This window comes from Ambystoma mexicanum, chromosome 5p, assembly GCF_040938575.1.
Source record: "Ambystoma mexicanum isolate Mex_15411 chromosome 5p, UKY_AmexF1_1, whole genome shotgun sequence".
Taxonomy (NCBI): Eukaryota; Metazoa; Chordata; class Amphibia; order Caudata; family Ambystomatidae; genus Ambystoma; species Ambystoma mexicanum.
Window position 1 is genome coordinate 749,258,818 of NC_090930.1, and position 14,983 is coordinate 749,273,800.

Sequence of the window (14,983 nt, forward strand, 5' to 3'; positions counted from 1 at the left end):
AAAAATGAGGCTTTGCTTCTGTTAAGCAAACATATGGGCGTGGTTTGTTGCCACTGACTAATTTGTGCTGCATACGAGTTGACTTTATTCTGTTCACTTCATGGTCATTAAATTAGCCTGTCACAACATTCTCCATCATCGGGATCCTGGATAGTGGGGCCTGGAAAGGGGCGGGCCGGGATAGATCTTGGAAGTCATGCAAAAGCATGACTGGAGAGGGCAGCACATTGAAGGGCGGGATAGATCAGGGGATTGGTGCGCTGTATCAGGGAGTCAAGCTGAACAGTGAGCGGGTGTGGAATTAAAGGGGACTTGGCAGGCTATCGGACCAGATTGCACAGTGGCGATGGGGGCACAGAACAGAGGAAGGGAGTGAGGTGGGGGGACAAAGGGCAGTTGCTGTGACTTGTCTGGGAGACCGCAGGAGCCGAGCAGTACTAATCAGGAACATGAGGCAGAATATCTGAAGTAGATGTGGAAGTAGCAGGAAGCCCACCTGGAGGCGAATACAGGGAGTTCATGTGGTTCCTCTGCTGGTCTCCTTTACTGGGATGACTGAACCACTGACTAGAGTAATGAAAATTAAAGTTTCTCCTGAAAAGAAAACAATGGGCCTCATTACGAATCCGGCGGTAACCGAGCCGGAAAAACCGGCAGGTTACCGCTAGACCGGTATTACCATTCTGCCTCCGTGATTCTCAGAATCACTGAGGCATTATGACCCCGGTGAACCGGGAATTCCCGAGGCGGAATTGTGTAAGTCCGCATTCCCATGGAGCGCCATAGGACTCCATGAGGATGTGGACAAAGGAAACACTGGTTCTGTCTATGACAGAGCCGGTGTTTCCATGTCCGCCTGCAGGCGGGTGGTGTTAAACCCGCCAGGTCAGACCTGGTGGGAATGACACCTCCCACCTGCAGGACTCTTAATCAGCCGGTATGGAAAGAACGGTGGCGGCGGTTTTACCACCACCGTTCTTTCTGGACCGGCAGGTTTGTAATGAGGCCCACCGTTTTACCAAAATGAGACCTTACTTTCAGCAGAACAGGAAGCCGACACTTGGTTGTAAAGGATGCCTTCCAGGGCCAATAAAAAGACCTGCCCAACTCACAGGAGGTAGGATGCACCAAAGTAAGGAATCCATAAAAAAATGAAGAGGTTAATAGAGAACCCAGGCGCTTTACTGAAAAAGGCGCACAGTGTGTGCTTTATGCGGCTGGTCAAGATCAGGGCAAGACTGGATGACTGAGGGCCACTGCAGTGTAAACTGTGGTGCGGCAAGTGGCACAATGCACTGGTCAAAATGTACATCCCTTTCCAAAAGAGACCGCATTCACCTTTTTGTCCAACAAAGTCAAGTTTGCCTTTAAATTGTTTGAACTTTTTTCAGTTGGTGCCGATGGATCCCTCGTTCCCAAGGGTGACTCTAAATTACGGCAGAGATCCACGCGTGCAGGTGTCACTCCAGTGTGATAATGCGCTCACTAGTGTCATTCCCATCCGACTTCACAGACAGTGCTACTCCCAATAAACTCTTTAGTGCAACGAACTTGCCACAGTGTGTCCACGTTAATTCCTTTTCTAACCCGAAGAATACATTGTATTATTTACAACTTGTTTTTTACAGAGTCAACAACAATGGGCCCGTATGTTTGGGGGTACAGCCCCGTCTCCAGGCGCATTCTGTTGCCCATGTTTACAAAAAACACAAAATGACATTCTCTGCGCTTTTCCAAATCTCATTATATATTGGACATCTCCTGTCACCATGTCCAGGTCATTTCCTTTTCACATGTTGTCCACTGAGAAATATACACTTTCCAGGTCACTCTCAACTATTTTTATATATTTATTTCAATATCAGTAATTCATTTGACCATCTTAATGTTGCAGTCACCACAATAAGATGAAACAATGCACTTTGGGGGTCATTACAACTTTCCCGGTATCCCACCGGCAATTGCGGCGGGATACCGGCAAAGCCACATTACCATCTCTGCCGCTCAATATCACGGTATTAGCGGGATATCTTATGGGTGGCGGAGTGACGGTAAATTACCATTCCCATGGAGTCCCTGGGAGTCCATGGGAGGGGAACTACTGAATCACCGGTGCTGGAGATTCAGTCATTTATGTGCCAGTGGGGGCCTGATCTACTGGCAGGTCAGGCCTGCTGGGAGATCCATAGCCCCCACTAGCAGACTTGTACCTTTCTGGCCAGTGCCAGAATTACCGTAATCTTTTCTAGCATTTCTTCCGTATCGGCAAAGTTGTAATGAGACCCTTTGACTCAAAAGACCGCCTTCTCGACCAATAAACTTTACTAATCTATTTCATTATAGTAGCTACTCCTGTGTCCACACCAGTGTGAGCTCAAGATTATTGCAGCTCCATTAAAGATACTAATTTGACAATTCACTGTATAACGTGTCATATTTTCTCGGAGTGATACAGTGACACCGAGTCCACCATGCCTTTTAAAGCACCCAAGACTCAGGGAACTACACAGCTTCTTCCCTCAGGTCTAGGAGCTCACCCAGTAGCTCACAGAGAATATTAGCCACTCATGCATACAGCCAATTCACATTCTGGGTCTACGCGCATTCACTGACTGGCATGCAAGCGTATAGACATAGGAAGGTGAGGCAACTTGCACTGGATCACTGGCGTAGCAGTGCGTGAGTACGTTGCTCCTTGGTCAGTGTAGCAGCAGCGCCTCACTTCCTCACACTTGGAGGCATCTTATACAACAGCCAAGATGCAATTTCAACCCCTCATGTCGCACTTCCACTCGACTCGCCCGAACCCTTCGGATCCCAGCAATCTTCTCCAGCACACACCAGCTACCACAGAGCGCATTTCAAGATGGCGCAGTCTTACAACATGAGCTCTTCAGGGGGTTGCAGAGGGCTGTATGTGGCAGCAGAGGTAGTCTACATCCACCTGGCGTCTTACTTTGCAACTGCAAGGAATCTACGTGAGCGTCTCAAAAGAAAATAGCTTAGTCCAGACATGCGCCTGCCACCAAGTACAAATGCAGCAAAGCTGCTCAGAAGCGCAGAGTGCGCAGACATGTTGCAGAACTAAACACATTCTGCCCATGCTCACATTTTAAATCTGTTAGAAACAAATGAAAGTGATATTTTATGGGCCAAAAACTGCATTACTTTGTCTCAACTAATGTAAGCTCATGCGCAATAGCCTCACTATACACCCGCACATACCTTGCCCAGCTATACTGTTAACAAGACCGGAAGCAGCCAAAGAAGTAGAAAGTCTCATACTTTTGATGGACAGCAGCTCAACACTGAAGTCTCAGGTCAACACGTAGTAAAGAAATGCTTCCTCCACCTACGTACTCTCAGAAGGATATTATAATGTGTCGCCTTCACACACAGAACACTCGCCATCACCTCACTCTTAATGTCACAAATAGACGAAGCACATAGTGTTTACCTTGGAATGCCGGACTAACTCACCTAAAAACTAGAAGAAGCAGAAGCCAGACTCCTCCTAAAACCTAGGAGGAGAGGACACATCACACCAGCACTAAGATCACTACGCTGGCTACCAGGCAAAACAGTTATCCATTTCAAAATATGTTGCTTTGTTCACAGAGCAATTCATGGCCAAGGAGCGGAATTCCTGCAAGAAAAACTCTACATTTACAGACCTAGAAGAACCCAAAAGTCTAGCAATGACAAACGTCTTAAAGCCAAACCATGGGCCTCATTACGACTTTGGAGGTAGCCCTGCCTCCAAAATTGTATCCGGGTCCGGTCTGGTGGAGTGGGGACTTACCAGGACATTCCGCCCTTGGCGGACCTGGTAAGTCCCCATTCCAAATGTCATTCCCCATTCCCATTTGAGCCTCCATAGGGCGCAATGGGAATGGGGAAGGCTCTAATTACGGGCCTGCTAATAGCAGGCCCGTAATTAGTGCCCTGGTCCCCTAACGGGACCCTTAAAGGACATGTGGTCCGACCACACGTACCTTGCGGTTTCCGCTAAGGGACCTCGGAATTGGGCGGTAAGGGATTACCGGCACCGGTCTCCTTACCGGTGCCCAGTATCCCTTACCGCCCAACTTGTAATGACCCCCAATATCTGAAAATTAAATACTGCGGGTCAGCCTTTTCAAACGTCTCGTTAGTGGTGGAAATGGAAAAAAAGTGAATGGGGATCCCATAACGTCCGGGCTTGGGGTGGAGTTTGGAGGAGGGGAGGAGTTCCAAGGAGGCAGAGCTCAGAGGGGGCGGATCTGGCAGATGAACTCCGAGCAAAGGAAGTGTTCAAAATAGTAGTTTAATAAGGGCACAATTTCTTTCATGCTGCTTCTTTTCCAAACTCCACACTGTATATCAATGCCATATTAATGTACTTCAATTGACCTTTCCCCTTACAAGACAGTGCACACAACAAAAGAGCGTTGGCCTTTCAAAAGAATAAAACAAATAAACACACACAGCACCAGACACTGCCCACCCACATGTACCCTTCCCTTGTACCGTGAAAAGCAGCACATGTCCACAATCAGGGAAAAATAACTGATGTAGGTTTGCATGAATTCTTGCCACATGACATCCTGGGCAAATACTCAGGACTCACTTGTACTCATCATCTCCCCGCCTCGCCCCTGTTAGGCTTTCAACAATGCTGTGCTTTATTAAAAAAGATAGCTTGAAAAGTACACAAACCATAGTAAGATATGCACACAAATATATAAATATAAGGATTAATATATCTGTGTGCTTATCTTACTATGGTTTGTGTACTTTTCAAGCCATCTTTTATCAACTTGGAAATATGTTACGCAAAATGTATTGTGGCATCACAAGATAGACTACAAATACCAGAATCCATCATCGCCGTGCCCCCAGGTTCGTGGCCTCGGTGCTCTAATCTGCTCTGTGTGAACAGTGCGCTCGCATAGACCAGATTACATTACAGATCATTGCTTTTTCCAAATGGATTCTGCTCTGCACAGTCCGCTCACACAGCAGGACCCAAGGAATGCCGAGGGTCAAAGACGCCTCTGTGACATTTACTCCTGCTGTGACATACAGAGGTGGGTGGAGCCAGAAGAACGCTTATGGCACCAATGTGCTGTGTGTGGCTATGCATCCCTCCCACTCCATACCATAGCACGGCAAGCGCTTTGGTTTGGTTTGTGGGTTATTTCCAGGGCTGAGGCAGAGGCAGGCCGGATACCAAGATCTGGCTAGACATCTGATGCCAGATCTGGCATATGGCGAGAGCCAGACCATTGGTAAACGCTGCGTCTCAACAAAACTCTGCAACTCTGTCACAAATGGAATACGCACAATAGAGGAACACCTTCAGGAAAACACTAAAAACTTCTTTGATTTGCCAACTTAACCCACCCAACTCTGACCTGTGATCAAAGTGATGCCAATGGCTCTTATGCAGACAGGCAAAGTATGAACTACCGATTCTCGGCTCAGTGCTTCAGGGCCATGCAATCCAAGGGATATGTGTGATCACCGCACATTTTGTACTGCGCATCACAAAAATGGAACATTTATTAGCAACTTTACCCAGCACCCACATATATATGTGGCGAAATGGGGGTGTCGAAATCTTTGTATGCTCAGTAATGGGATGCACAGTGATGCGCAATGATGGTATGATACCCAATCCAAGCAGCCAGGACCCCCAACAAAAGAAAGACCACCGGACAGCAAGTTCCAGCTTACTCAACAAACAACCTATGCTACGATAACTCAATCCTACAATACAAGGATCACCCCGCTCTTCCCACCAACCCTATTAAAACTTTCAACATGCCTGCAAACACACTGCACACTAACAGATGATTCCACCCTAAACCAAACAACAAACCCACACCTCTTCCAATAACACACAATCACAACAGGGTCACTGGACCCCTTAACCATGAACACAGAAAAACCACCCTTATGGACCCATGTGCTTGCACATCCATCCACCAGCCTATAGCACCAAGAAAGGAACCCACATACAGTGACCCGTTTTTCCAAACTGAAACTACCAGCACATATGAAAGCACCTGTGTGATCGCTCTCTATTCCTACAAACAAATCCCCCCATTTCCTTTACTTTCACATCTGCCAGAGCGCCTGGAGGCCATGAAAATGGCAGCGGTGCATGGTATAAATCTCATTAACATAAGAATATGTCATTCTGGCGTGATTTGCAGAATACAGAAACGTGATTCACCCAGGTAGAGAACAAGTGATGGACAGATGCATTTCACTTAGAATGAGATGCACCTACCATCAGAGATTACCCAGAGTCCATTTTTTAATTTTCCATTAGGTATATATCGCACCAAGCTCCTGAGCATTTTTCCACATCACCAGAGGAGAAGGGGGCACAGGCCAATCCATCTGCCTGACTGCCGACACCCCAACAACATCAGTTATGCCGGTCTGCATGTGCTGCTATCACCCATAATGCTCAAGGGAAGAAGCAGAGAGATCGGAGGCCCCCCCACGTGACCAACCCTTGCTCCACTATTTGACAGAGGGTTGGGGCACATGAATACATCCTGGGAAGCTAGTGATGGGCAGATGACAAAGGGTGACACCTGTTTAGCTGTTCTTTGGATCACCCTCTGCTCCACCATGCCCAGAAACCAAATGTGACCCCGGTATGCCTGTGACAACCTTGCACACAGATTCTCCATTGTAAGTATCATGTCAATTGTTGTGACACACCACGTGGTCAATGGTACCTTCTACAGAAGCAATAACCAAAATTCAGTACTGAACCCAGGCTGGACTAATACAGAGACTGAAGACATGGGGACAATACACACTGCTTGATAATTTAGCACCTCCGTCCCGCCTAACAAACTATATGGTCTGCCAGAGCACCGGTACTAGCTCACACTATACAATCATCTCATAAAATGATGTATTACTCTCCTATTTCAACGTTCCCATAATCTTGCTAAAATGTCATCCTTTACTGCCGTCACTTCTTTGCCACTACCTTTCACGCTTGACCAACCATTGACCATGGATCAGGCCCTTGGTGGCAGATGCAACCCTGAACCCCTTCTGTCTCCTTCTCTGGTTTAGACCTGCAATAGCTGCGAATTAACCAGAATCCCTCTTATTGCTTGTGCCCCGCCCCACTGTTTCCCCTCAATCAGAGGTGTTGCTAGGTCTGGAAAAGACCCGGGGCTATGCTAATGGCGGAACTCTCCGGACTGGGGGCTAGCTAGTCTTTTGGCTGTAGCTCCTGTGAATCTATCCGTGGCTACAACCAAAAGACCCGGGGCTATGCTAATGACGGAACTCTCCGGACTAGGGGCTAGCTAGTCTTTTGGCTGTAGCTCCTGAGAATCTATCCGTGGCTACAACCAAAAGACCCGGGGCTATGCTAATGACGGAACTCTCCCGACTGGGGGCTAGCTAGTCTTTTGGCTGTAGCTCCTGTGAATCTATCCGTGGCTACAACCAAAAGACCAGGGGCTATAGCCCCCTTAGCCCCTTAGATGTTCAATAGCCCCAGTGCTTAATGTGTGGGGTTGTTTGCCAGGGCTGAACCCAGAAACGTATTTATGAGCCCTGGCACTTATTATGTCAGACTCAGCTGGATTATGATGTGGTGTTTTGGTAACTTTATTATTTTAGCTGTCTGTAACAAGCAACACAAATGTGCACTGGCCACTCATCTCTGAATGTTGGACTGGCTCATCGTAGTCCATGAACGTGAGGACCTGCACTGACTTGGCAGTGCTAGTAATATATTTTCAGGAATAGCAATGAGTTTGAAGGTGACAATGCTGCGCGCCCGGGCAAGTCATTCCCACACACTGCTTCAGTCAGTCTGCATGAGATTGTTGCAGCTCTGCTACGGCAATAACCGGAAGCGCTGTCACAGCAGGGCGGGTCGACAGCAAGAAGCACCAACACCAAGGCAATGCCAGGGGACATTTACCAGAGAAGGAAAGCATGTTGGTTCTGTTTTCAGTGGCAAAACAGTCAAAATGTTCCACATGCCAACTAAAGAAACCCAGCAAAATGTTAATGGTAACTACGTGTTTAAAGAATCATTGAAACATGTGTCTAGTTTCTAGACATAACTAGTATGCTGTTATTTTGTGTTATGTTGATTGGTATTTATAAATCACATTCCTGCCATAGTCAGCGCATCCATCAACACCAATGAGCCTGTGCTAGTCGCTGCTGTATCCCCAAATATGTTGACACTGTGGAGAACAGCTGGAGTTGGTGGCAACAGTAGCAGGGAGCTGCCCACCCCGATGTGTCAAAAGTATACTAGAAATAATGTGGGCCCTGGCACTTCAGCAGAACTACCAAACTGCCTGCGCTCTTTCACAAACCAAACAAGGGACATCCCCTGTGTGCGAGACTATGGGCCTGATTGACAAAGCGTTGAAAACACTTTTGTACACCAGACCCTATGTGTTGTGAGCACAGGTGTATTCCTTATCCTTCTAGTAGTTTTGGGTCTTTCTTTCAATGCGATCAAGGGAGATCTATCATGTTAAATCATCAGGAAGATGCTAAAAGTAAACTAGAGTCCATGCCTCCTTTGGGGGCCTGTGGTACTGCGGGAAAGCTCTGCTGCCAGTGCTTTAAGTGGGCCGGGGCCGAGCCCTGGCAGTCTCCCAAAAGTGAGGCTGAGCCGGGGCCCTGCCGGGGCCCCCCGGTCCCACAATTTCATGGCAGGGCATCATCCCACTGCAGCTGCAACAGGAGATGAGCCCGTCACCATGATTGAGTCAGGCAGCTGTGACTGGCAGAAGTGCCAGCCAGCCACAGAGTTGTGCTAAAAGTGATGCTGTGGCTGGCTGACACTTCTGTTAGTCATAGTTGCCTTCAGGAAACACACTGCGGCATCTCCAAACTGTTACTTCCTCTTCTGACCCCTCACGAGCGGTCAGGAGACGAAGTTACAGTTCCTTTGTTGCCTGTGGGCAGAATCATGCCTGCACCCGCTCCCCAAGTCACTGAGGTGTCTTTGACCCTCGGCGAACCTAGGGGCTGTGCGCTGCAGATTCGAGAACCGAGCCCACAATTGAACAGACCAAGTTTATTTATTTATTTAGGCATTGTTTGCGGATATGTGTATTCGACAAACAATGCATAAATACATAAATAAACCAGGTAGTGGTCTGTTCCCGCTCTACGCACAACGTAATCAATTCATTTATGTATGCATTGTTTGCTGGATACATGTATCCGTCAAAAAAGCATAAATAAATAAACCAGGTCTGTTCAAGGACTGAAACCAAAGTTGCGAGAAGAAAGAAAGAAACAAGGGGATGAAGTAAGGTGAGGGGGCGGGTGGAAAAAGAAGTAGAGTAACAAGTGAGCCTGAAGGGAAAAGTAGGAGAGGACAAGAGAGTGAGAAATAAAAGTGGTGAAATATTCAAATGAAATAGAGAAAAGGTTACATGAGAGAGAAAATAAGTGGAGGAAAGATAGGGAAACAACAGAGTCGAGGGGTGCATACATTGGGGAGAAAAACTATGGAAAGAGAATGAAAAGGAGGAAAGAAACACAAGAAAGTGACAGAAAACGATGATGTTACAGAAGAATGAATGAGAGAAATTAGGTGAGAGAAAAGGAGGAGAGTAAAGTCAAAGGTTAGAATGGAGAAGAGGGGTGAAGGAAAGAGAGCAGAAGAGGAGAGGAAAGAAAAGATGGGTGCAAATAGAGCATAAGGGGAAGAGAAGGTGGAAAGGAGAGATGGAAGGAGAGGAAATATAGGGGTGAGACTGGTGAAGAGGGTTGAAAGAATGAAAAGAGGAGAGGAAAGGAAAGACAGGGGTAAGAAAGAGAGAAGGAGGAGCCATGGAAGGAGAGGAAAGACAAGGGTGATAATGCTGAAGAGGGGTGAAGGAATGGAAGAGAAGGAGGAGAGATGGAAGAAGAGGAAATAAAGGGGTGAGACTGGTGAAGAGGGGCAAAGTATTGAAAAGAGAGGAAAGGAAAGATGGTGGTAAGAAAGAGAGTAGGAGGAGCATGGAAGGAGAGGGAAGACAAGGGTGAGAATGCTGAAGAGGGGTGAAGGAATGGAACAGAAGTAGGAGAGATGGAAGAAGAGGAAATAAAGGGGTGAGACTGGTGAAGAGGGGCGAAGTATTGAAAAGAGAGGAAAGGAAAGACATGAGAATGGAGCAGAGGAGTGAAGCAATGAGAGCAAGGAAAAAGGAAAGGCAAGAAGAAAGGGATGACAGGGAGCCTGGAGAAGAGTTAACAAAAAGAGTTAACAAAACGCTCATCATAAGACACTTCTTGAAATAATGTAAAATGGCCTAACGGCAGTCTGATCTCATACACGCATAGACAGACTCATTGCACACACTCAACAACGACATGCCGGTTTCTTTTTGGTTTTCCTTGAATCATGATTCCCCCTGAAACCTTGTTAGTATTTTGATAGGCTGAAGTGTTTGGTCCCACACATTTCCTCTACAGCCTATCATCTCAAAATGTGCCACCTGTTAATTCCTCTAACGATGCACACAGCATTCATGACACAGGGCAACACCCAGGCAGGGGGATTGCTAGCAACACATTGAGAGTTGTGCTACACAGCATAGCCATCCTCAGTCATCAAGCCCATGCTGGCACGCCCATGGCCTCCGGCTTCAGTTTACCCCCGCTGCGGTCCTTTGATACAGTAAGTGAGGCCCACTTCCAAGGTTCTACATGGTTGCTCTTGCTGGGCTACCTGGACCACTACTTCAAAGAATGTTTGGAGGTGTTTGCAGGTATATAAATAAATAAACCTGGTAGTGCGCTGAGCGGGAACACTTCTTGGATCATAAGGCCTCACCTGCATACATGATCCGGTTTATTTATGTATGCAGTGTGTGCCGGGTACACATGCTGATGTATCCATTTAGTTTGTACCAAGCAGACTGTGTTGTGATATGCTCTTAGTTAAATAGGCCAGCCCATTTTTACATGTTTGCCTTTAGGCTATGCCCATCAAGTCTTAGACCATACCTATCGTGCACACCACGCCCCACCCCCTCAATTTCTTACCCCACTTAAAGCACTGCCTGCTGCCACCATTAGGGGGCTGCTCAAAAGCCAGCGCCTATGGACGGCAGGGACGGGACGCTGCATGCTTCCGGAAGTCCTTGCATGGGCCCGTCCAACTAAGGAGCAGAATATGTTGTTTTTCCACGAGATGAATAATCAGTCCGCATTGCCAGCCAAGGCTAGATATTGCCCCTGAATGTTGGCCCAGTGGTTCTAGTTGCCAGCCGCCTCTCTGACGGCCGTGTTCACCTCATACGCACAAAGGCGGGCTAATAAACCAATACCCCACACGGTAGTAGCTGACATACTCTGTAATTGCAGCTGAGTAGAGGCACCTGCTGCCCCGCCCCCTTCAGGAAACGGAGCGTCTGCCCCACAGAACCCCACAGTTTCAAGAAGCGGGCGGGCATGTCCACACACACACACACACATACACCAGGCTTTGCAAAGGGAGAGGTAGATGCATATGTCTGCATCTATGTAAGGTGCCAGTGTACCACACACCCATCCTTTTTTCCAAGCGTGCCTTGTTATCAGTGTAAGAGTGCATTACAACTTGATTTCATTTCATTCAACTGACAAAAATGTCAGCCCACTTAATCATGCAATTAAACGACTGACATGTTGTGACATTTATGTCAGTCATGTTTTCAGTAAGAATCGTTCAGTTTCATTGCTAGCCAATCAGAGAGGCTCTCTCGACTTCAGGGAGACGAGGGCTGCCTGCGTGCTCTGCTCTCGGCTGATAGCTGCAGCCTTAGGTCCTGTGAGGTCTGCCTTCACCGCCTGGTATGAGAAGCCGAGATTTATCAAACATTTCGTATTTACAAGTAATGGGAAAACGAATACAACGGATCTACCACAACTGTTCGTCTGGAGGTGCAATCGCGCACCCCTTAAAAAGACGGGGATACATGTATCATTGCAATACGCATCAACATAAAATGTTGATTTTCAAAACTTACTGAAGAGTAAATGTTTAAAAAAAGGGTTTAAATTCAAAGAGAAATCCGCAACAGCGTGTGCAGCTAGAGAGCTGCCTCACCTCTGGTACCAGGGACAGCAGGCACAGCACCACAAGCTGCAAACTGTCCATCCTCTCCTCTCGCCGGCCCAGCATCCGCTGCCTGAGTGACACGCCAAGTCTGTCAGAGAGAACCCGAGGTCATCCCTCCCTCGGGAGAACGGCGGAGCACCCCTAGTTTCTTTCGCCAGCCCCCCTGGGCATGCTCTAACACATCCTTATGCCCGGTGCCCACCGGCCAGTCTGTAATGAACGCCCGTGCCTGCTGCGCTCCGCCCTCTGCTTCCTGGTTCCCCTCTGCGCGCAGAATCCTAAGGGTGGAGGAGGCTGACAGGAGCGTGGAGCTGTCCCCGTCCTCCGCCGCCTGTTTCTCCTTCTTAATTCCCTCGGCGGTGGAGGGAATGATGAAAGCGGGGCTGGCCAGGGGAGGGGAGAGGATAATGAAAGGCAAAGGTGCTTGCCAGAGAACACAAAGGGACTGTGTGCGACGGGAATCCCCGCCCCTCTGCCTTCTGGATGCGCTCTTCAAAGATGGAAAGATGACACCACGCTGAGCTCATACTCTCCCAAGGAGAGGAGGCTGGGCCCGGCCCGGCCCGCCCTTTCCTCCCATGCCCGTCCAGGCGACCGACAGAGGCTGCTGCCGCCAGTGACACAGGAGAGCCAGAACCACCATCGCGTTCAACCCTCGGTGCCGTGGGAGCCGCTCGCGCTCTCCCTGCGGCGCTGTCCTTTGCATTTGTGTTTTGTGTACGAAATCCCTAGACCAGATCTGCCCCTAATTCTAACGCCTGCTGTGTTACTTTGTATTGTGGCCTTCATATATATTGAAAAAGCCATTTGTATCATTAGGGGAATGCATCCCCTATTTGCATTTCAACTTAATTGTATTACTTCTAAATACAAATGCAAAATAGGCTCATTGTGCCACGATAAGGATGAACGCTTTTTCGCCCTGGAATCCACAGAGCATGTCAGCTGTGGAAGAATGTTTATAACAAGTAACGGCAAAAACACAAACGATGGCTTTTCTATGGGCAGAAATGTTCGTCCCTGTCCAACATAGAGTTCCAGCTGTAAGTGATTTCAATCTGGCACACACTCAAGTCAAAGCTCAGCAAGTAGTGCACAACTGAAATACTTATTTATTTTTGTCTAAAAGTTCAATATTCTCAACGACGTACCACTCAGATCACAGCCTTCATCTGGAAACTCCTCCCCCCGCACCCTCACGTACACACAATGAACCAGGAATCAGGCCGGTTTGCAACAGTAGATATTTATTTATGTATGGAAAATGTAATCACAATATGTTTTAAGAGATAAACACCAATGGGGTGACAGAACACTGAATAGTATCTCTAATACATGAGGAATAGATAATGAGCAAAACAAATGCAGCACAGAAAATAACACTTTTCTGTTGGTTCAGATCAGATAGCACTGTGGTTAGCAGTTCCCCCTGCAACACCCCTCAACCACCCCCCCCCCAATGGGTAAAGTAAGGAGATAGGAGTAGAGAGCAGGTATTCAGGAATGGCTCCAATCAATCAGAATATCAATCCCACTTTCCCCCAGCAAGCACAAGAGAAAAACAGAATTGACTGTCCAGCTGTCGGAATGGCTTTTAAAATTGTCCTTAGATTTGACTGGGCAAAAACACCAAATGTGATCAAAAATACTTAAATTGCTCTAAATTCTTATGGGAGCCGCTTTGAATAGTTGCACACAAACACAAGCAATGATTTAGTCCAAAGAAAACATTTGAAATCCTAAAATCCAAGTTGGAAGCAGTTTAGAGCTATTTTACATGTCTCGAATCTTTCAAATCTTTAAATTCGCGGCAAACTTTTAATTGCCCGATATTCGCGATAACGGGAGAATCACACTTAGTTGCAGTGCGGTTTGGATTCCATGGATATCTATGGATGTTGGCTACAAGTAGGAGTTGCAATTTTGTTTCTATCACAAAAACAGAGGGAGTTACAGAGGTTTTAGTAAAGGTCGTTTTTGCGAGATAGGCGGGAGAATGGAAACAGGAATGCACTTTGAATTGACAGATAGGTAATCTTATGCTATATTAAAGATTACCAAAAATTAGAATGCCACACAGGAAGGTCATTCACAGCCGCTCATAACAGTTCAGGTGTGATACTCTGCTTTCTGTTTGGTTTGGGAATTACTTTCTTAATCAATCAATAGGAAGTTAGGGTTTAGGAACACATATGAGAGAAGAGTCTGCTCAAAGACAGTTCTAACAATACTGGTTCTGAAGGAGTGGTAGGATGGGTTTGAAATGGATAAGACTATGCAAAGTACATATGCTATATGACACAGTTCTTCCTATTTATACTCACTGGATAAGTTTTTAAATGAGACCATCAGTTCTGGTCATGGATTGGGTCTGGTCTAGGAAAAACAGCACATCAGGCATGAGACAGGATCCTCTGGGCCAGTCGCCGGATTGCATAGGATCTGCTCCCCTAATCTGTGGGTATTTGGATCAACTGGATGGCGGGTTCCTCAGGCAAGCCTAGTGGTGGAAAACCAGAGAATTTCTGGATACTGGTTCAAAATGGCCTTCTCACACCACCAAGCGCTTTACTGAGTGGGGAGAATCAATTGGAGGATTGGGGCCTTGCTGGAAATCAATAGTCTCTATTGCTGGCAAGAGATTTGCCACCTGGGTCTCGAAGAATATTTAAAGCTGGATGTAGGAAGCTGGATCAGAGTGCTTCGTCGGAATAAGGAAGGTAGCTCGATCAGTGAGTCCCTATCTGCTGTCAGCTGTCTCTATTTATGCCTTAAAAATGACATCACAAAGGTGGTGTATGGGCCGGTTTAGATAAGCTTGCCCCTATGAAAGGTGATTGGCTCAGAGTCTACTCTCTGCCTTGATAGGAAGAGAGAAACAGAGTGTCGTCT

The 14,983-nt window shown here is 47.2% G+C and overlaps 1 protein-coding gene across 2 annotated transcripts in view; it reads right to left on the bottom strand.

Annotated features, from left to right (window-relative positions):
* Positions 1-12,734, bottom strand: part of VOPP1 (VOPP1 WW domain binding protein) — a 446,017-nt gene extending 433,283 nt beyond the window's left edge. The window contains exon 1 of one of the 2 annotated variants that reach the window (XM_069613119.1): positions 12,080-12,734. In XM_069613119.1, coding sequence (XP_069469220.1) covers positions 12,080-12,154 — 75 coding nt within the window. In that variant the 5' untranslated portion in view covers positions 12,155-12,734. The remainder of the gene's footprint in view (positions 1-12,079) is intronic. The other variant, XM_069613118.1, reaches the window with a different exon arrangement.
* Positions 12,735-14,983: the final 2,249 nt, after the last annotated feature.